This window comes from Nymphalis io, chromosome 18, assembly GCF_905147045.1.
Source record: "Nymphalis io chromosome 18, ilAglIoxx1.1, whole genome shotgun sequence".
In the NCBI taxonomy this organism is placed as follows: domain Eukaryota; kingdom Metazoa; phylum Arthropoda; class Insecta; order Lepidoptera; family Nymphalidae; genus Nymphalis; species Nymphalis io.
Genome location: NC_065905.1, coordinates 5,366,100 through 5,387,848, shown reverse-complemented (window position 1 = coordinate 5,387,848; position 21,749 = coordinate 5,366,100). Strand labels below are relative to the sequence as shown.

General features: G+C 30.8%; 6 protein-coding genes across 6 annotated transcripts; 2 read left to right on the top strand and 4 right to left on the bottom strand.

Annotated features, from left to right (window-relative positions):
* Positions 1–497: 497 nt before the first annotated feature.
* LOC126775289 (uncharacterized) lies at positions 498–1,856 on the bottom strand. Its single transcript, XM_050497113.1, has 2 exons — positions 1,787–1,856; positions 498–1,613 (listed from the first exon to the last, which is right to left on the bottom strand). Exons 1-2 carry the CDS (start codon positions 1,823–1,825, stop codon positions 513–515), a joined length of 1,140 nt encoding a protein of 379 aa, XP_050353070.1. The 5' UTR covers positions 1,826–1,856; the 3' UTR covers positions 498–512.
* Positions 1,857–3,287: 1,431 nt separating this feature from the next.
* LOC126775298 (uncharacterized) lies at positions 3,288–5,116 on the bottom strand. The gene is made up of 3 exons (XM_050497131.1): positions 4,994–5,116; positions 4,409–4,463; positions 3,288–3,913 (listed from the first exon to the last, which is right to left on the bottom strand). The coding sequence occupies exons 1-3, from the start codon at positions 5,078–5,080 to the stop codon at positions 3,291–3,293; spliced, it is 765 nt and encodes a 254-aa protein (XP_050353088.1). The 5' UTR covers positions 5,081–5,116; the 3' UTR covers positions 3,288–3,290.
* A 418-nt stretch (positions 5,117–5,534) lies between these two features.
* Positions 5,535–10,646, bottom strand: LOC126775673 (ionotropic receptor 75a-like). The gene is made up of 10 exons (XM_050497736.1): positions 10,565–10,646; positions 9,999–10,141; positions 9,544–9,682; positions 8,998–9,167; positions 8,444–8,580; positions 7,884–8,045; positions 7,327–7,517; positions 6,627–6,841; positions 6,044–6,247; positions 5,535–5,855 (listed from the first exon to the last, which is right to left on the bottom strand). Exons 1-10 carry the CDS (start codon positions 10,644–10,646, stop codon positions 5,535–5,537), a joined length of 1,764 nt encoding a protein of 587 aa, XP_050353693.1.
* A 614-nt stretch (positions 10,647–11,260) lies between these two features.
* LOC126775295 (uncharacterized) lies at positions 11,261–12,638 on the bottom strand. The gene is made up of 4 exons (XM_050497126.1): positions 12,500–12,638; positions 12,206–12,255; positions 12,098–12,126; positions 11,261–11,972 (listed from the first exon to the last, which is right to left on the bottom strand). Exons 1-4 carry the CDS (start codon positions 12,590–12,592, stop codon positions 11,320–11,322), a joined length of 825 nt encoding a protein of 274 aa, XP_050353083.1. The 5' UTR covers positions 12,593–12,638; the 3' UTR covers positions 11,261–11,319.
* A 1,041-nt stretch (positions 12,639–13,679) lies between these two features.
* LOC126775301 (uncharacterized) lies at positions 13,680–15,347 on the top strand. Its single transcript, XM_050497135.1, has 2 exons — positions 13,680–13,817; positions 14,754–15,347. The coding sequence occupies exons 1-2, from the start codon at positions 13,758–13,760 to the stop codon at positions 15,345–15,347; spliced, it is 654 nt and encodes a 217-aa protein (XP_050353092.1). The 5' UTR covers positions 13,680–13,757.
* A 3,149-nt stretch (positions 15,348–18,496) lies between these two features.
* Positions 18,497–20,306, top strand: LOC126775302 (uncharacterized). Its single transcript, XM_050497136.1, has 3 exons — positions 18,497–18,653; positions 18,981–19,043; positions 19,747–20,306. Exons 1-3 carry the CDS (start codon positions 18,618–18,620, stop codon positions 20,251–20,253), a joined length of 606 nt encoding a protein of 201 aa, XP_050353093.1. The 5' UTR covers positions 18,497–18,617; the 3' UTR covers positions 20,254–20,306.
* The last annotated feature ends 1,443 nt before the right edge of the window (positions 20,307–21,749 follow it).

Sequence of the window (21,749 nt, the reverse complement as noted above, 5' to 3'; positions counted from 1 at the left end):
AGACATCATAACAATAATTAATTAATTAAATAATTTATTTATATTCTTTACTAGCTAACTGTCCCGGCTTCGCACTATTTATGATAATTTTTTTATAAAACATTTAAGTAAAGCTTTTTTTTTAAATTAGTAATTAAGCCTACAGTAAGAATTATACCTTAATAACCGAGTTTACCGCTTCAAATGTGCATTTATGTGTAACAAACAGAATAGTCAAACAGGATAGATCGCGTAAAGAAATATCCCATGTAACATCGTATGTTGTAAGTGTATTATTCACTTGTATAAAATTATGGACTTTTCAGTCTAGATTTTTTTAACTTAAAATCCTTCCGTAAATTTTGAAATTTGTACTTCTGGTACCTATTCGATATCGTACTTCATGAATTTGGTTGATTTTTAAGACACATAAGCAAATGATGGTTTATAAATCAAAATATATTTTGTTGAAAAATTAAAAATTATATTTATTTACACTAAAATAATATTATACTAAAACAAAACATAATTTCTTACATAAGGAAGAAATAATATTGCATTTGTTGTGGCAGATTTTCTATTTGCGGTTTCCTGAAATGTGATTTCTCCGAAATTGTATATGTCATAACGTGATTGACAGAGGACACTCCAGGCTCTTCATCATGGTCGATATAGACCTTAGAGGAAATAATCTCTTCAAATTCTTCACCAACTAATTCTGGTTCAGATAACACTGGTTCATCTACATAGAATATTGAAGACATTGGATCCATGGAACAGTATGAAGAGTACTCTTGAGTTGGATTGAAAGAAATGTAGTCGTAGAAGTCTGGTCGAGGACTTACTGGTGCATTGTGATGATGATGGGTGGGAGGAGCTTGTATTTGCGATTCATATGGATAATTGTAATAGTAATTGTAATGCGAAAATGTATCAGAATTTTCGTGTTCATTGTAAGACATAATGTCTGGCACTTTTGTGGTATTCTTTTGTTCTGAGTTGACGAGATTTTGTGTAGAATTAACTTTTTTGTCAAGAAGAGAGTCTGTGTCGTGGCGCTTAGTAACATTTTTCAAATCACATGCATCTTTAAGGATCTCTGACATTTCTTCGGCTTGTTCGTTTGCAGCTAATGCAAGGTCGGACAGTATTTCGGGATCAGGGTTAAACTCAATTCCGTATTTATCAGCAATTTCCTGTGCAGTCATCATTTTTTCAATTGCAATATTTTGATACTCATTGTTAGATTTAATATGTTTTAGGAGTCGCATAACTAACTGTGTACTATCCATGGGAGTTTCAATAGATCTCTTTCTTCTTAATTTATTGTCCACCTCCTCTTTATTGGTAATAGAAACAGCATAGGAAAGTAGATTGGCCATTTCACTTTGTATTGCTTTCGTTATATGTTCCGCTATATCTTTTATTTCTTCGAGTTGTTCCTCTGGAGATTTGTCTGAAAGCGTGGCTTGAGCCATTAGAGTTGCGGATGATGTTGGGAAGATGTTACTACTGGAACCTATGAACATGTCCATCCAATCTTTGGGTGCTGGTTCATATTCTTTTAATATACTTTCACTAACTGAGTCAATTTGATTATCCTCATTGTCTGCTATTGTTTCTGTGCATGAGTTCTGAAAATAATTTTAAATTATAATGCAATTCAATGTAATGTAATTAAAGTCCTCTACTGAATGATAAAAATAGGGGTGAAATGGTTTTCTAGATCCACGTGATTAAATTTTTTCTTACAAAATAATGACCGTTGTTTTAGGAAACCAGAATATAGTACATTATTTATATTTACCTGTATTAATAAAGCAATAATTAAGTAGAAAGGTCCCATGTTGGAGGAGTTATGGTCTTCGATCTAAAAACAACATATTTTTATATAAAACTTATCATTACGTGAGGAAACGATTTTTTATGAAATGTAACAATTACAATGCAACAGTTATTGAAGGGTGTGATAAAACGTGTATTAATTATGTAAATATTACGAAATATAATACTAAGTATGGTAAAAAAAATTAAGAAACTTTCGGTTTTTATATAGGTTTAATTTGAGCTTGTATAAAGTTTTCATTGCAATAAAATCTAAATATTTCTCTTTGAATATTTATTAAGTCAAATATAATATAATAAGTTTGTAGGGAAGTTCGTCTTTTTTAAGTTCAAATATCTATATAGTTGATTGAGTAAGTCTTATATCGTTGTATAAATAAATAAATAGGTCTATCAGGGTTTTTAAAAATTCATCTCAAACTTATTCAAAACTTCTAATATTTGACTAAAAGTTAATAGTTAGTGGGCCTATCTATAACAATGTGAAAGCACATCTGGCATTCATCTAGTCAATATTTTTTTAATTTAACGCCATCTATCAAGTTATTGCAGAACTAAGATGCTAAGCTACATACATTGTAAGTTTCACTTCGTAAATTAGTGACAGTCACATTCAAATGCAAATAGCTTGATTTCGCCGTACGAATTCATGTGGCAGCAGTGTCGCGTACTAGTCGAAGCTTACTTTCGGTATGGTCTTTGGTTAGATGTCTGAGCCAAGCGAAGATCGGTCGCGCAAGTACTATTTATTTGATATTAAGCTTGTTCTCTCCAATTTACAAAAGGTTATAAAAGCTGTTTTTTTTTTAAATTAGCATGACGATTATAATCCATCCATTATCTGATAAATGTTTTAGGTAGATACTATTTTAATATATCATATCAATATGACTGTCTCATTTATCTAGTGGCAAACTTATAAAGCTACCCCAAGGTAGTTAGTGGTCAAGGCCGTTGGTGGTAGGGCTTGGTGCAAACCCGTCTGGGTAGATACCATCCACTCATGACATATTCTACCGCCAATCAGCAATTCGCAGGGTGAGTGAGCCAGTGTATCTACAGGCACCAGGGACATAACATCTTAGTTCCCAAGATCGGTAACGCATTGGCGTTGTAAGGAATTTCAAATATTTCTTACGAAGTTAATGTCTAAGGACAGTGGTGACCATTTACCAATAGGTGGCATTTGCTCGTCCAATTACTTATTTCATAAAAAGATAAAGTAGGGTCTGATATAATACAAATGTGTATTTGTAATTAAAAGTCACTTAAATAAGATCGTATTTATTAAATTATACTTTACACTTTTGTAAATATATATTTAACAAAATTAAAGTATATTTACATTTACTATTCGATAAAACATACAATACATTCGTATTAGATTAATAAATAATATTTTCTACTTAATTTTACTTTAGCTAATTAAATTTGTCGCTATTTCAAATCATATTTAATTATTTTTATTAGGCATAATATGGGGGAGGTTGCATTTCAAGTTGCTTTGGATAATACGGTGGTGGGAGATAAGAAGTGGGGGGAAAAAATGCTGGAAGCGGCTGATATGATGGTGGGGGCGCGGGAACGGGAGCCGAATATACGGGCTTAGGTGAATATGGTGGTACTACAGGATATTCCGGATAGGGAGTACTGTACTCCCAGGAATACGGATACGATGATTGATACGCTGATGGATAAGGAGTTGGCGCGTATGGTGGAGGTGGAGGTGGAGGTGGAGGATATTGCATAGAAGGCGGGTATTGATAATGATCATAATAATGTGTTATCGGCGATTTCGGTGCAATTGGAGCAACTCCTCGGTAAGGATCTAATGGCTGTCCAGCTGATTCTAAATGATAATAAGGATTCGGTGCTGGTGGTGTTGTACCTACGCTCGGCCTAGGAGGTTGTGGATAAAATGGATATGGAGTCGCTTGAGGTGGGGATACGTATATCACTTGAGGCGCCGGCACCGTATACGCTGGGTGATAGGGATAATAAGTGGCATCGTATGGAGTGCTCGGATATTCGTCTGTGGGTGTAGCGTTTGATGCGGTCTCTGATGTGGTCGTTGATGACTGCGCTTTCGCTAAAATTATAAAAAAAACCGTGTTAATTATAAATTATTTTGTATTCTTTTAAAAGAATCAGTCGTGAACGGCAAACTAATTTTTAAAGGAAACTTGTAATTACTTAAAACATTGACCCTATTTAAGCTTTTGATTGTTACAATAAAATTCATTTTGGAAAACTCGGAACTGTGGCTTTTCAATAAATTGATTAGTTATGTTAAAAGTATGGAGACTACATATTTTTTGAATTCGTTATTTTAATTCTTCAAGTGACATATTATAGTAAAATTAGAAAGGGTATTGGTCACGCAACTTTGTTGTTAAAGAATAATGCCACAAATTAATGATGTTGATACAACAAATTTTATATTTCTAATATAAGTAGGTATAATTTAAATTGCTTTCATTAACTACTACTTAACAAACAATTAATTAATCGTCATGGATTGCTACATATGTTAGGATATTATAAATAAACTTATATTTTGCTTAGTAATCAAATTTGAACTTACGTGATGTGTAAAGTGAACTAAGCATTTGAGTGATTCGTTCATTTAGAGATGCCAACTGAAATAAAAAAATGAGTTTCTAGATTTTTTTTTATATATATTGTATCTTTCTTATACAAGACCTTAGACCATATATTATAAATCCTATTAAATAATATTATTTATTATCTAATACCTGTGATATATTTCACATAATGTTTTTGATATTCTTGTATTGTATGCCGAATAGGATGAAATATTTTTGACAATTATAGACTATCTCTAAAGATTTAGGATAAATGAATTAATGAGGCTTAAGAAATAAGTTATCATTTTATTTTAAAGTTTTTTTTTCTTTATTCATGTTTATATTACTGAAATAATTAAAAGAGTAAGAAGATTATTTATAAATCCATATTATTTTTTAATTTTGCTATTTCATTAAATAATATTTTAAAGGTAGGTATGTAGATTACAAATTATTTAAAATTGTCATTATTACGGAACATTCTTTATCGTGGTAATAAAATATGATAAAATAAAATAGGACGACATAAGATACGTCGATTCCCGTTAATTCCAACTTTTCGTAAAATAAATCTTTCTTACCTGCGATTTTTGTAACTCATGACAACTCGGTGTTGCATAACACAATCCGATATAAAGTACACATAACGGTATTAGCAGCTTCAGCATTTTTTAACCGAATCACTGGTTTAAACAATAACTTACACAATATTGTGTCAATTATTACTTCACACTGATATTTAAATAGAATTTAATCGATAATAAATCATTAAACGTGATGGTTGAAACACTAGTAGATCGATAACGCTTTTTTGATAAAGCCTAAAGATATACGTGCGTGATGAAAACTGTTAAAACACATATAAGGTAATAGGACTTCGACCATTATGAAATAAATATATAAGAAAATAAAATCTACAATAATTTTATTATTTTTTTATTTGAATAAAGAATGTTCATTTTAAAATTATATCTATACCGCAGCGAAACAAAAAGTTTAATAAATTCTAAATTTAAAATAATATTAAATTAAACAGCATTCTTTAAGCACATCGAATCATATTATTTTTTTGTCTTATTATATATCTTAGGTTAACTATACGATTGTTTTAAGCGTACAATTCTAATCTAAGAAATTCCTTGATGAATCAACAATAGCTACTGACGAAAATACAACCGTACGTCTTATCCACTTCTCAAATAATATCTCTATGCCCAGTAACAGTATAGAGACAGCTACTCCAGTTAAAGTCAGTACTAATACAGGTGCAATATCATCTATGTTCACCCTTTCAGCGAGTAGTGAAGCGCGGCACGGCGGTGGTTTAATGCGAAGACGGGATATGAGACGCCTTGCTAACCCCGTTTCATGTAACCAAGCACCCGCTATACGAAATACATCGGTCCACTGGCCGTGTTTGGTCGTCGTCACCCAAGTCAATATCTAAAAGATAAAAAAATAAATATTTTAAAAACGTATTTGAATAAGTAATTGTTAATAACTTGTAAATTCATAACAGCATTAAACTTATATCTCATATATATATCACTTGTCTGTGTGAGATGGTTTGTTATATAACATTTTGTAATGTAAATATGTAATAAATATATTTGTAAAATAAAACACTGCACTTCTGGAATCGTGTCAACGTATTGCAGCTTGCAGAGTTGGTCATCGGTGAACGTTTTCAAGTGTGGATAAAGTTGATTGTACTCGGTGTGAAATGCCATTTGACCCTCTTGAATCAGACGAACGCCTTTATGAATGTCCTGATAGAATTTAGATGTTAACTTCTTCTTCTTTAAATATTCCAAATCTTCACGGTTTGTTTCAACCTGTAATAACAATCAATTTTTTAAACAATTATCTTCTAATGTATGTAATATATTATGTGGTCATATGAAATTGGCATTAACAGACCTATTACAGATTCTTTAATTGTACGGGCTTTGTTTCCGTTTAAAAAGTATTATGATAGGAAAATTTTCATACCGAAACGTATAAAATAAATCAACGCTATTAAAAAGAAACATAACTGCCATACAGCCGCCTATTTGTATTATTTTTTAATTTTAGCCACTGAGTAACAACTTGGAGTTATATATATTATGATACGTTTTATATAGTTAAAATATTTAGCATTTAAAGGGAATACGGAATACTTTTGATGCAATTAATTCGATGCAATCATAGATCAAAATAAATTTGACGTACGTCAAACATTAAATATCGCATATAATCATAATCTTCTGATGCGATAGAATATTTGGAGTCTCCCAAAGTGCGTAATGAATCTGGACCACTTCTGCCAGCACTCATAAGTGCGGAGACAATTGCAGAAGTGTAGTAAGCATGAATGAGCATTGCGGATATAGACAGCACCAGAAATGTCCACCTGCCAGATATTCCTTCTGGTACAGCACTAGCGTCTACGAACAAAAAGTGTATAATTTTCAAACTGCAATCACGTGAAGAGATAAATAAACTTTTAATCACAAACAAAAGATTAATAAAGTTGGCACTAGAAAATAGTTTTACTTCAAATCTTAATAAAATAAATCAATGGAATCGTATATATAAGTTCAGACTATTCTAAAATAATTTAAACTCGAATTAGTTCTAATTTCTACTGAATTGAGACAAAAGAAGAGGCAGTGACGATGTAAGGATCTTAGAAAAGCTAGAACAAACATAAACTTATGTAAGGCATTCTCTGCGGTTATAGATTTATGAATATAAAACATGTTTAACTAATGTATTACGGAGCTATAGTGTTGATACTTCCTTGATAATTTAGCAGATAACCTTAATCAAAAATACCTTATCATATTTAAATAAAATATAGTAAATATCGGCAGGTTGTACGATTTTCATCATCAAAAAAGCAATTAAATGATTCCTTGCTCATATTCACCTTGTTGTAGATACGTAGCTAAAGTAGCTACATAGGCTCCTTCTTTTTCCATGGCGGTCTTTGCAGTAACACGCTGAGCGAGTGCCAGAATTATCAAGAGGCACAGACAACACCACCAGACAGTCGGTGTAAAAGGTTCCAAGAACATATTGCTGCTACTTTCTCGTTCAGCTAGGTAGGTGAATCCCACACTAATTAAAACATAAAAGAATGTCATTTGAAAATTAATTTAAAAAAAAATCTGTTTTTTTTTGTTTACATTTTGAATGCAGATATATGCATAGTATATTTTATAGGAAAATAGCATATCCAGAAGTTATAATCATAAACATGTTTTATAACAGTTAAAAATTAACCGACGTTCTTAATACATAACTCAAGGATTTTTCTTGTAATCAAAATAAAATAATTATGAAATTATAATTATAAGAAATAGGAGATTATCATCTTTAAAGTTTCAACCACTTCAAACTTCTATGGCATGAAACTACATATTTACTAGAATGTTTTTTTTAAAACTGCTTTAGTTTCTAATAAATATGTAGTAAATTATTTACTGGAAAGGCCATATAGATATAACATAATCCAATTTGGCGAAGCGCTCTGGCATCATTCGTAGCACACCTCCACCGAGCTCTGAACTACCGTATTTTAGTTCAAGCATCATACTGCTGTTATTAACTTCTGTGCTCCAAAGCATAGTTGGAACTATGATTTCCCTAAAAAAAATTACTTCACTAGTAAAAAATCAATTTGTTTATACAGAATTATATATTGCTTAAGTAGAATCTATGTAAATAATTTCTAAATAAAAACAAAAATATTCTAGATGGACTCATGGTTCTTTAGGAGGTATCATTTTTTACTCGTGATAGTGTAAGCTGCACAAAAGAACAGTAAGAGTTTTTGGCAGATATTTGTGGCTAGACGCTGGATAGAAACCAATCCTCAGTTGTAGCTTTTCTTGTTGGTGTGGTTCCGTAACACAATACTTGATACTAATTTGGTGTTACGGAACTTGGTTGAGGCAACAACATTCTCAATTGATAGATGTGCTCAACAAAAGATCTTTAGTTTGACATTCGTTACTTAAAGAAGAGATTTAAGAATTACTTACGTAGCGTTTAGTATTTCAATAATTAAAGCTGAAGATGTATAACCACTTCGTACTCCTGAGTCTCGTTCACGTATGGAATTATCCATTAAATACTCCAGAAATGTTCCATTATAACTATCCACTGAGTAAGATCCTAGCTATTATTTATTAAAAAAATGAATAAAATAGATAATTAAATATAAATTAATAATAAAAAGATTATAATAAAAATGTTTTCAGATTTAAGATTATTAGGAAAAGAAAACCTATAGTAAACAAAAACGTATGACATTCTATACGCAAGGTAATATAAAGCGATAAGAATATTGTTAAGAAAGATGCAAAATTTAATTAGTTATAATATCTTTGTATTTTGGTTTCTACGGGAAAAATAAATTGTCATGGATGTAACTAATAACTAGCTTCCGCCCAATGATCGAATTCGTCAATAACAAAAAAAATATATAAATTTGCAGGGTTCGAACATTTTTTCTTCTTTTACTTCCAATTTTTTTATAAATGAAACTAAAGCTTATCAATAGCTACTAAACCAAAAAAGTAAAATTTTTAATTACTGGAGTTGCAATTTTTAGAGGATACTTTTTCAAGTTTTGACGTCTTATGATTCTCTCTGTTTCGTGCAATATATGAAGACCATTGAGTAAATTCCAACGTCCCCAAGGATGTAGAAAAATACCATCTCTTGGATGAATATAAACATCGTCAATATAATATATATCCCCATCTAATGATATATCTAAGCCTTTATTTCCAGTATTAGCAGGAACTTTAGATACTAGAATAAAATAGGGTTATAATTATGACTTAATTATACGTGTTTACCTGTTAACTGAGTATCGAATTGTATCGTACGTATTCTATTCGAAACATATCCGATTACAGGTTCAAGCCCATGGGCAACAACCATTTTTTTGTGTTTATGATTTCATCTCGTCTTCGGTAGTGCAGGAAAACTTTCTGAGGATAACTACTCGTGTCTGATGAAAATCTGCTAAATATGTATCCGTCCCCATTGGACTAACGTTTTGGACTAAGTTTCAAATCTTTTCCTACAGAGGAGATTATTTTACATGCATTAATTATATATTCACGATATTTACCATCTTTTTTTATTGTCTCGATCGTTGATGGCTTTAGCAAAAGTATATCAGCATCATATCGAACGGTTTTTATGAAATCTGGTACGGTTTCAGCAACTATAACCCATTTGTACCAATTAGAGAAGTATTTGGGTTTCACCTATAAAATAAATATTTGATATTTAAAAAAGGTTTTGGTTAGGTTAGGCGTTCTGATAAAATAATTACATCGTTATCGATCACCGTTTTAGGCAAATTGATAAAAGGTTAATATGGGGAAATAAAAGATAATATTCGCTAGCTAATAAATTATATTTATTAAGTAAATTGATACGACAGGACAATGTTGTGTTCAAATGGCAATAAAAGAATGTAAAAATAATTAAAATTGTCAATGTCAATGAGTTTTATTGGTTTTTCTTAATTAAATAAAAAGAACTATTGGTATTTATGACAAAAAGTTCCTTTTATAAAACCTTATGCAGTTGATCCTCAGAAGATGGTATATACAGCACTCCTTGTACACGAGATTTGTAAGCTTCTTCGAGTGTTTTTGGACCGCATGAGAAACTTGCAGTTAGATCATGTTTAAAGAGTTCTCGAGCAAATTTTATTCGATCTGTTGAAATAAATCGTATTATAGTTATTCTAATTTTGATTATTTTTATGTCTGTGTATAAGTTTTAGTGAGTGACCTACTCGATTATCTATTTAAATTTCTCTCAGACTATCTTCTTTGACAGAGATGGCTAATTAGCTAATTGACCGGGCCGATATATTATACAACTATTTATTTTAGTTTTAATCAATTTTATGAAAAATAAAATTTGTGGTGTACAACAAAGCATATTTAATGATTATTTACCCATAAATTTAACTAACATCAATAATTTCAAAATCACAAGACAACGACAATTTTTTTTTGTATGAACTTAATTTTACAAAATATAAATGAATTTAAACGAATCTATCATTTTAATAAAAATAATTAATATTTTCATTAAATAACATTTAATTAACATAAAATAAAATAATTACTTACCTATAGGCGGCCAGCATGTTAAAACTATCAAACTACCAATAAATTTAAACTTGAATAATTCAGCAATTGCTTGGATAAGCATTATAATAAGCTTTGTTATTTATCAATAGTTATTTGTAGTGCATACACATGGAAATGCTTAGTAAATTTTACCTTAATAACAGACAAAGTGGCTTTTATAATGTCAGTACATCCATAATTTATTCATATCACAGCTATAACCTTTAAACACGGGTTTTCTCTTTGATTTAATAATATAAACCGCAAAGAAAATACGAATACTTTAATTATAATTTTAAATAGTACATCGTTTATGTTTGTAAATGGTCAAAACTTTAGTTAATGTTGATATTTATTTTTTTATTTTGGAATCGTTATAAAATACCTTGTAGAAATTATTTCGAGTATAAGGAAGAATCAAATTGGATCTTACATTATAAATCATATGCATTTGTATTGTGCCGTTCCAAATTATAGGTCATGCATTTCAAAATAATAGGGTTGATAAGTAGCATTGTGTTCAATGTGACACATTAAAAGATAAAGTATTTCTCGTAATTACATTTAATACAAGTTACATAAAGCTGCGCATCCATAAATAAAAACAAATTTTGTTTACAACTCGTGTTGGTGATAAATGTTTCTGTAATGATGTTTGGCTAATTGACTTTCTACTGAATTGCAAGCTGTTAGAAACGCACCTAAAATTATAAATAAATACTTTGCTTAAAAATAAGAAAACAGAAAACAATAATTTAACAATAATGGCAACCACATGGAGGCATATGTTCTAGAGGTTTTGGTTCTAATGTTATTGGAATAGGAGATGGGACCATATACGCAGTCATAGGTAGTCCGGGTTGTGGTAAGGCACACGGGGGAGGAGGAGGTGGTGCGGGAGGTACCAATGATATTACGATTGGTGCCGGTGCAGGTGGCGGAGAACAATAAAGAGGAGCTGGAGGGGGTGGCAGCATAAAGGGAGCAGGGACAGAAGCTGGCAACATTATAGGTGCAGGGGGAGGTGCAGGCAAAAATAGAGGTGCCGGAGGTGGGGGAGGAAGACATAAGGGTGCAGGTGCTGGAAGAATAAAAGGTGCTGGAGCTGGTGCTTGTAGAAGGTAAGGGCTTGGTGCTGGTGCAGGAATACATATTGGCGCTGGTGCAGGAAGAAATATAGGGGCAGGGGGTGGCGGAGGAAAACATAAGGGCGCTGGCGGAAAACAGGGTGCCGGAGGTGGAGCCAATATTATTGGAGGCAAAGCTGGAGGTAGCGCTGGTGGTGGGGGGAGACACGGTGGCGGCAGACATGGCGACGGTGGTGATGCTGGCATCAAAACAATCGTTGCCGGAGGTGGTGGAGGCTCTTTAGCACCGCATTTACTGCAGAAATGTTTTTCTTTCTTTTCTGTTCAATAAAAAATAATTATATTATACATTTATATATATATACTAATTATTATTAATATTTTTTATATTGATGTCTCAAATATTATATTAGATTAAATTTGTACACTACTCTAGTGTACTTACCGAGCTTAGACAGCAGCGGTTTCAATAACCTGAAATGAATTTTAATGTGGTTAAAAAAAAAACCAGCAGCAAAAATTAAAGGAAAATTGTTTAAATATTTTTACTTACGAAGCCAGAGCTGTCTTTTTACAGTCTTTCATTTCTTTGAGAGCCTCTAACTGTAAAAAAATAATAATAAATATAGAACCTCTTTTATTTTTAAGAAATTCTTATTAAGAATGTAAGCTACGAAATATTCATCCACTTCGAAAATGTTTTAGATGTTTGAGGCAATTTTACTCCATATATATGTGGTTTTTAAAATATTCATTTTATCGATTTCAGATTAACAAATGTAATAATATAAAAAATATATAATGATTATTATTATATTATATTAATCTATGTTGGTTGGTACGTTACCAAACATAGTCCTTTTTCATCGCAGGCTATCACGAAATTCGAACTGAGTATCATTATACAGAAGGAGGACCAAAACAACTGAGTCCCCCCCATTTTCGATCTTCACAAAATCAAACTTTGAATGAATGTGTTAAAATTTTTAAATTCTATGCTATTTAAGGAGTTGATCTTGTAATTTTATATATCAAACGTGATTGGTGTTTGGAGATAACTCACAATTAGTCGACTTCTGTTTGATAAGATTGAACGTGTTGATTAAAGATTTTGTCATATTACATCGTGATAGCTTTTTTAAAGGTTTTATTTTGCAATTGTTTTTGAATGACGAAACTAGAAACAATATGATCATAACATGATAAAAGATATGTTATATAAATTTGTAACAACTTAACTGATATAATGTTCGATTGGACAATCTAAGCTAGTAATATTTGATATTGCTAAACTTTCATAATTCTTTTGAAAATTTCGTTGTGAATAATGAAAAACATTGAAATATCGATGCCAGTTGCCGAAGGCTATGTATATTTGAATAAGTAGAAGCTTCAAGTCATTGTTTCATTTTTAAATAAATGTAATAAATTTATATGTTTTTTTTAGATTAAATTTTAGAAATTGCTAAATTATTAATTCCTACGGTACATATTTATTTTATTCTCAAGAAGGTCAGGTTTTTTCCAGCGAAAAAAAATAAAATAAAAAAAAATGTTTAAAAGTTGACTATATAAGTTTGCCAAATCTTAGTGTCATAAAACACGAAGTAAGCTAATGATGATGATTTTATTCAATTCAACGCTGATAATTGTTTGTGTCATAGTCAGTCATTGACAATAAAAACTTGTTTTTGTGACCAATATGTATGAAGGTTAATTAAGGCAGTCTTATTTTTGACGCAAAATATACCATACGTCTAAGAGTTGGCCGTCCAAAGGCAAATTAAATTGCTAGATGACACATCGAGTGTTCGGAACACTAGATGTGTTCCGGGCACAGTAGTGATCTTTCACATGGCCAATATGCCAATCTATAAGATTAAAAATAAAATAAAATAATGTGATATAGCTTTGTCCATAAAACAATATGTTTCCAGAGAAATGTATCAAGTACAGTGCGTGCTCAACTGATCATTGGTATTTAAATGTTGCATAACGTGATCAATCATATCCAAATCTTAAGATAACAGGACTATTGTATCTCTAAAAAATCAGTTCGTCTAAAACCGCGGTAAAGTGCACGTGGAAGCGATTTTATGTAAACAATGGCGACAAACAAAATTTTAAGAAATATATATTTTGGACTTGCTTATTTGATATTTTTAGTGAGTATTGAGACTTCATTTAATTAAACTGCTTTTATATTTTAGTAACCTCAACTTTTATTTAACTAGACAATTTCAAGTTTATATTCTTAGAAGAAAAGAAAAGTATATTATAAAATATACAAATTATCAAAGTTAATTTACTGCAAACAATATGACGTACCTTCAAATAATTCTATTTTTATTATATAATTCTGCAGATTGTTTTCTTTTAGACTAATAAAAATGTTTATTTACCTATAATTAAGCAAATATACCACTAAATAATTGAAAATATATTTAGAACAAAAAATAATATGGAATACTTTATATATATTTTAGGTATAATTTCATCATGTTTAATAACATCTCTCGTTCTTGAAAGTGAATTCGTAAACTGCTTGAGGAAATGATTTTTTAATCCATTAAACTAAATACTGTACTGGTGTAATATATGACTTATTCATTAAAATAAATCTATTCTTTTAGGGAATTTATTCATTATATGTTATTCTTATATATTACATAATAATTAATGTGGTGTTTATTTTTCCCACAATTTTATACAACTCTGTACAATGAGAGTTAAAAGTATGAAAATGGGAATTCACGTTATTTTTTCATAAGCCGAGGAATATGTACTCTAATAAAACATATGCACTATATGTTTTTTAAGTTTTTTTAATATTTAAGGTTAACAAGCAGCTTTTTTTCGTTTAAGTTTACCAATAACTGGTGAATTTATTATTTTTCATTAGAAATTACAATTTAACTGTAAAATGTCCGATTTTTATATTTTATGGAATTAAGACTATTAATTGGTGGTAATCGACCAATTATAATTAGAATAAAGTAAAATTAGTTAAATTTAGGCTGGTTACAGAAACTGTGGTGATGTGTGAAATATGATTTCAAATTGTGTGCAATATTGTTCAAAAATTATTGTTTGATTTTCAGGTACAAACTTCAAATTGCCTGAATCTAGGTCTCATATCTGGTGACCTGAAACGATCTTCGAGTCCGTTGTTTATTAGGAAAACTTCTCACCACTCGCCAATAACAATCAATATAAGACCGGGAATTATGAAACCGCAAAAACTGTTTCCACCAATATTACCACCTATTTTATCATTAAAAAGTCCCCCAATAAAAACAAAAATAAAACCTCTCAAAATAATAAAATTACCCAAAGTACCATTATTACCGAAATTGTCTAAGATACCGAAGTTACCAAAATTACCTCTTCTACCAATAATTCCTCCTATGGTGCCACCACTTATACCTAAATTTCCCTTACCTATTTTACCAATATTACCTCCACTTCTACCACCTATAATACCTGGTTTGACAAAGCTAAAGAAACCTATTCGTGTCCCAATAATAGGAAAAACCAAGTTGCAAAAGGCTCTGGGTTCAGAATTAAAGCTGTTAAAGTTACCATTAACTAAATCTAAGTTAAACAAAAATGTTTTAGAAAAACTTCTGAAACTCAAGAGAGATGGATCATTGACTACAGCACAATTTATTAGATTTAAAAAACTACTATTGTAATAATTTATTATAAAATAAAAAAAATGTAACGTAACTGGCTTCATGATTTATATTATAGCTAGCTTCTTTCTGTGACCCTTTACCCGTTTGAAAATAATGACGTCGATCTACGTAAATAAGGGCAAATTAATAAGCCAACACACACACAACTCACACACACATTTTGACCATTATTATATTGTTAGATATGCGAATAATCTCTATTAAATTTATGAAATTGTTGACTTTGGTATTATTCCTAAGGATATCTGTGCTGCGAAATTTAGTTAAAACTGTCAAGGGAGCTTTTGAGAAGGTATAAAGTCAGATCTAAATTATCTAATAGGTAATAAATATTTTTTTATAATATCGAGAAAATGGACATCTTCATTTCTCATACTATGTACATTTTAATATATTATGTCTTAATATGTGTCTGCTTTGTTGTTCCAAAATTAATGTATCGAAAATTTAGAGAAAAATATAAGTTTATTGCTTGATGTATTTACCGGGAGCCAAGTTACTCATCCTATTCGGTACGGTGGCATCGGCCTGAGCGTTGTCAGTCCGACTTTCGATGGAGCCAACATTTTTTAAACATATTGTGTAGTGCCATAAGAGTGCTTCTTTACAAAAAAACTTCCTGAAGTTGTATCATTTTAAACGAAAATGATATATGTTTTTAATTGATTATATCATATAAAGAAAACAACAAATTTTATAGAACCTTTTTTCATTATTCTGGGTCGGAAAGTAGTCTATAGATCGAGGAAGGATTTCTTTAAGATGAATTAATAAATATACATACATATTATATTATTTATTATTTTATTTAGAGATTATTCATATATCTAACATGTTGGTATTCGGTTTGGTATTAATTATTTATAATTAGGACTGCCCAAAAAAGGGACTAATGTTTTCAGAGTTCATATATGTATACCAGTTTATTTATTTCATTATTACTTTATTTAAATACATGAACAGATTTGGATGTGTATTATCATCAGAATCTTTATATGATCCCGAGTGACACTGACTACAAATTAAATAATTGACCAGGAATTATTCGTGTTCTTTAACTAAAAAAAATATTTACGTAATTCTACTTTTGCTTAGTTTTTCATATTTATATTATTTTAATAGAATTATTCGAAGTATCTCGTTTATTCGTCTGTGTATATTTTTTGAAAATAAAAAAAGATTATTTAAATATAAAAGGAAATAATTGTAAGCAATAAATATATTATACGATATATAATATAATTTAACATTAAACAATAATAATAACCGAAGTCTTTCTAAAATAGGTCGATCATTCGAAAAATAACATTAACGCGTCTAACGCGTATATTAAAAAACAAAAATCACACATTAATACATTAAAATTCATACTATGACAAATTTTGTATAAATATTTAAGATGGGAATAATCGACCAGTAGCGTTATATGTCGCGGAATACACCGCATACTCAAGATATTTATTATCATAAATGCTATTAGTGACATACAAAATCGTTTTACATACTTATTTATCATTTACAAAGGTATTTATAAATTAAGGTAGGTAGGTTGTGTATTTTTTAAAATATGTTATAATGTTGCTTGTGTTAATAAAGACCCCCCTTTAATTTCATCATCATTCATGTCATTGTGTTCAGCTTAAAAAAATGTGTAAAGCTGCCTTCACGCAGTAGTACTTGATTCTGCGGCTTATTCACGTAAAGCTGATGACCACGAATAACCAAGCAGGCCAGGCCAGCAAGGCCGTTGAAGCTACTGACTGGCGGCAGATCAGATGCAACGTTACGGAGTTGCATGCGCATCCACAGACGATACTATTCCCTTGGTGTGTTGGTGCGGGCATCCGTCAGTGGAAAACCACCTTCATACGGCTCGTGCTAATTACGCTTATCTTTAGTACGATTATTCAACGCCAGCGTAAAAACCTATTGTCTTGTCTAGTGACCTCATTAAATCAACTCAGTTACTCTAAACAATATTTTAAATAAATATTAAAATAAAAACATTTGACACTGTATCTGTAGAAAATTGTAACAGCACCCGTATTATGATAATTGATAATTTGTTCAAATGTTGGGTGAAAAAATAATTTACAAGACTACTTACTTAATACCATTACTATAACTTACGCGGTAACTATGCATATATCGTCAGCTGTGGGAACTAAATTGTTATATCACTTGTCTAAGTACTGTAATTATATTGGCTCATTAAAACAACACAAGAAAACACAGTACTAATTACTATTTGACAGTAGACTACCATAGATTTACAACTTACAATTAAATAATTAAGTAATTATATCTAGGTTAATTTTCCTTTACTAATTTTATCTGTAAGAGAGTTGACGGCGCGTACAACAGCTTCCTTTATTTTGTTAAATTGTGATATGAGGGGCCAAGCGAACGGCTTGTCTTCCTGGTTGCAAGTGAAACATGTCTCCTTCATTGGACTCAAGAGAGATTTCTTTTTCAATATGCTGCTCTGTAAAACAATAACAAGTCATAAATAAGACCTCACATTGTATGATCTTAATTAGGTATTCGTGCTAGGAACGTCATTTTCTATTTCGTTTAACGGTTTTCGGTTTAATAGCCATGAAGATCTAATAAAGAGACAGATGTCTAAAATTACGTTACATTATTAAAAGTAATTATATATATATATCTATATATATCAGTCTTTAGTTAGCTAATTATCTGCCTTTTTGGTAATTTTTAAAGACGTGAAATACTAACAACATTATCGTTACTAAAACATTATTTTTATCATAACACTTTTCTAATCAAAAATACGAATAGAAGGTTTTTATTCTACTTTAAGTTAGAAATAGATTCGTTAATTTTCAGATTTACTGGAATTAAATTAAATACATAAAAAAGAATTATATTATAGTTATTATAAAAGTTGTTATATCTACCTGTACAACGCTCACAGCAGCTAGTATTAGTAATATCCACGTAGCGTGTCTTCTTAAATTCATTCTCAAAATAATGTTTTATTAAAAGATGCAATACTAATGTACCAGCGTAACAAATACTGCCCAGCCATTGCATTTTACAATTTAATTATATACACACATTCCTATCACATCGGATAGTCTCACGTAATAACGATAAGTGACTACACTGATACATAATGAAATAAAAACCTTGCTGACACGAACAGGGCCACCCAAAATCGCTGATGGTGCGATTCGGGTTGAGGACGTGATTTTTCAACATTTGATGTTACAGTAAAAATGTCGCGAACTTGACACGGCTAGCATGTGTCGGTACGTGGCGATTGTCGCATTAGCGATGGTTAGTATTATTTAGAAATTCGCCAGATGATTCGATTCGCGCGATGATAACAAATGTGATTAAAATGTCGGTTTTCGATCTATATTTCGTTCGTTCTGAACTTTGTGAATTGGGTCGTCTGAAGTTTTTACAAAGTTTATAGTAAATTTATATCATTTTTGATTGAAAAGTTGCGCTGTGCCGGTTCTTAAACGTGAATCGAAATTATGAAGCAAATAATCGTGGAATACATATAAACTGAAATGATAAAATTAATTTAAGTATTTGTATTAATAATGTTCTTTTAAATATTATGTTTGTGTGATAGTAACGTCAAGTGACTTTCAGGTAGAGTTGATGACGTGCGCTCCTCCTCCTCTCCGAGTGACAATTGACTGTGGATCTGACGAGGTGTGAATATTTTCTTACTAGAAAATACATTTTTCAATGCATAATTACTAGGTATCTAATAGTACTAGTTTTCGGTGATTGTCTCGTTGGTCGAGAGTCTAGCTTTAAAGATTGTAGACGACGAGGTCTAGAGTTTATACTTCGTATCTGGCCAATATTAGAGTTATTGAATAATTATTTTTAACATTAATCAAAAAGTATGTAACTGTTGGTCGCTAGAGCTCTTTTGCCGTCGCATTGGGTCATGAGACAAAATAGAGTGTGACTTGTGCTTGTGTACACACCTATACAATATACATCCTGCACAGATGGCTACTCTTCCATGGGTATGGCTATCGTAGCCTAAATTGGTTGAGAGGGGTATCATTATTAGCTTTGATGGGGTAAGACTTGGTATATGACTATTTACCATCAGGTGCTCATCTGCTTTCCTAAATTAAATAAATAATACAACAAAACTGCTGGTTTGTTTGCAAAAGACTAGACTAATTAGTTATTACAATTATAAAGAGCAATTACAATGTTTGCTTAATACACTGGCTGTAATTCATAATGAATAGTAAATATGTGTTCTATATATTAAATCAGAATTAAATTACCACTTTGTTTATAGTGATTATATTTGTCATTGGTGATCTGTCCATATTTGTATATTTTTTTCAGTGTTTCAATTAAACTATAATATGTATTTCCAATATTCCAGGACCCTGCACAATACTCGAATTCAAGGTCAGCTGAGTTATTTAGAAGTAATTCACATTTTGACGTTGACTCCTTCTGCAATTTCATTCACAACGCAATTCCTCAAGTGGTTAAAGATGGGAAGTTTGTCGTCGAACCAGATCTTGACCAGGAGGGCCTGAGTGATTCCCTCGCCCCAGTAGCCGTTGCTCCACCCAGTGGCTTCATACCTAAACTAGTATTCCCGAAATTAAGACCTCCAAGACTAAGGACACCAACGTTGAATACAGTTAATGTACCAAAACTCAGACCTTTCCATGGAACTTTGAAACCACCTAAAATAGGATCTCCAATGTCATTTCCTTCATTTAGATATGAAGAACAATCGAGCGCAGAAAGATTGGAAAAGTTTAAAAAAGGTGTTCAGAAAATGTTACATTTTGTGAAAGTCTTGGGAAAAATAGATCAGTATATATCGGAGAGGACAAGAATTGTTATCGATAAGTTAACGAAGACATTTTTAGATTGATTTGTTAATATTATAAATATAGAAACTGCACTTTTACAAATTTTTAAAATGATTACACGGAGAATATTTTTAAAGGTGATAAATAATCTATCGAATCTAAATACAAACAAACGCATTGATTATTTAAAAATTAACCTTAGATATGTAACTAAAAATATTTATGTTAGAGTAAAATATATTTGTTGTAATAAGATAAAACATAAGGATTCAAATATTATTATTATATATACCAATCGAAGTGTTCCTTTAAGACACGGTTTCTAAAAACTATTCATTTTGTCTTACGAATAATAAATTTGTTTTGCGGATTTACTATTTAATAAAGACAACACTATTGATTGTCCTCTTCATACATGCTTCTTAGATAAATATAAACGTTGCATAAATGGTCTCTGAGGTGAGTATACCTCAGCTATCACGCAGCAGTAATCACAAGTTTTGTCGTTATAACTACTAATGTAAATTATAATATTTAAACATAATTTGCACCATCATAAAATACTTTGCGTTATAATAATGTTAATTTATTTTTTTACAGATAATAATTATTATGTTAGAAATAAACTATGTTTAAGTTAGCGATTGTTTTATAGCAAATATTAACGTCATATGTAACTTTGGGTAAAACAACACGTAATATATGTATACATATATGGTAACAACATATATGGCAAAATTATTTTTTTCGTATATACATCATGCCTATATTTCATCTCAGGTCTTGGGCTATCTTTTAGTTAAATTTTTATTACAGTTGATTCAGTTACTTATACTGGGTGGTAACAAATATAAAGTTAAGTTACTTTTGCGTTTATAATATTAGTCTTAGTAGTAGTAATAAAATACAAATACAAATTAAAGTATAATTTTTATATTATAAGTAAAAAATAAAAAATTAAAACACAATTATAATATAAAACTAGGTACATTACATAGTTTTGTGCTACCGTAACCGTAACAGCCCGTGAATGTCCCACTGCTGAGCTAAAGGCCTCCTCTCCTCTTTTTGAGGAGAAGGTTTGGAGCTTATTCCACCACGCTGCTCCAGTGCGGGTTGGTGGAATACACATGTGGCAGAATTTCAGTGAAATTCGACACATGCAGGTTTCCTTACGATGTTTTCCTTCACCGTCAAGCACGAGATGAATTATAATCACAAATTAAGCACATGAAAATTCAGTGGTGCTTGCCCGGGTTTGAACCCACGATCATCGGTTAAGATTCACGCGTTCTTACCACTAGGCCATCTCGGCTTACAGTTTTGTGCTAGGCTAATTATTAATGATACGCAAAAAATATTCTATTGATTCCAAATTAGTGCATAGTGCAACCTGTATCTAAGTTGAAATTTCATTTCATCTGATCACATAGCCCATGTGCATACTATCTATATTAAAATATATAATATGCATGTTGGTAACATTAGGTACACATTTAAATTTTCACCTTAAAATCCGTGAATATTTTTTATTATATCCTTATTAAATTAATCGTTA

What these genes read in the sequence shown, in the direction of transcription:
- LOC126775289 (XM_050497113.1), bottom strand. Translation starts at nt 1,825, where the DNA reads ATGGGACCTTTCTACTTAATTATTGCTTTATTAATACAG. An exon ending in TTATTGCTTTATTAATACAG is followed by an intron (nt 1,614 to 1,786) that starts GTAAATATAAAT and finishes AATTATTTTCAG; the next exon opens with AACTCATGCACAGAAACAAT.
- LOC126775298 (XM_050497131.1), bottom strand. Translation starts at nt 5,080, where the DNA reads ATGCTGAAGCTGCTAATACCGTTATGTGTACTTTATATCGGATTGTGT. An exon ending in ATGAGTTACAAAAATCGCAG is followed by an intron (nt 4,464 to 4,993) that starts GTAAGAAAGATT and finishes TTTTTATTTCAG; the next exon opens with TTGGCATCTCTAAATGAACG. An exon ending in TAGTTCACTTTACACATCAC is followed by an intron (nt 3,914 to 4,408) that starts GTAAGTTCAAAT and finishes TTATAATTTTAG; the next exon opens with CGAAAGCGCAGTCATCAACG.
- LOC126775673 (XM_050497736.1), bottom strand. Translation starts at nt 10,646, where the DNA reads ATGCTTATCCAAGCAATTGCTGAATTATTCAAGTTTAAATTTATTGGT. An exon ending in ATATCTATATGGCCTTTCCA is followed by an intron (nt 7,518 to 7,883) that starts GTAAATAATTTA and finishes TGTTTTAATTAG; the next exon opens with TGTGGGATTCACCTACCTAG. An exon ending in TGCGATATTTAATGTTTGAC is followed by an intron (nt 6,248 to 6,626) that starts GTACGTCAAATT and finishes TTGTTATTACAG; the next exon opens with GTTGAAACAAACCGTGAAGA.
- LOC126775295 (XM_050497126.1), bottom strand. Translation starts at nt 12,592, where the DNA reads ATGGGGGGGACTCAGTTGTTTTGGTCCTCCTTCTGTATAATGATACTC. An exon ending in ATGAAAAAGGACTATGTTTG is followed by an intron (nt 12,256 to 12,499) that starts GTAACGTACCAA and finishes ATTTTTTTACAG; the next exon opens with TTAGAGGCTCTCAAAGAAAT. An exon ending in AAAAAGACAGCTCTGGCTTC is followed by an intron (nt 12,127 to 12,205) that starts GTAAGTAAAAAT and finishes AATTCATTTCAG; the next exon opens with GTTATTGAAACCGCTGCTGT.
- LOC126775301 (XM_050497135.1), top strand. Translation starts at nt 13,758, where the DNA reads ATGGCGACAAACAAAATTTTAAGAAATATATATTTTGGACTTGCTTAT. An exon ending in TTGCTTATTTGATATTTTTA is followed by an intron (nt 13,818 to 14,753) that starts GTGAGTATTGAG and finishes TTTGATTTTCAG; the next exon opens with GTACAAACTTCAAATTGCCT.
- LOC126775302 (XM_050497136.1), top strand. Translation starts at nt 18,618, where the DNA reads ATGTGTCGGTACGTGGCGATTGTCGCATTAGCGATG. An exon ending in CGATTGTCGCATTAGCGATG is followed by an intron (nt 18,654 to 18,980) that starts GTTAGTATTATT and finishes AGTGACTTTCAG; the next exon opens with GTAGAGTTGATGACGTGCGC. An exon ending in TTGACTGTGGATCTGACGAG is followed by an intron (nt 19,044 to 19,746) that starts GTGTGAATATTT and finishes CCAATATTCCAG; the next exon opens with GACCCTGCACAATACTCGAA.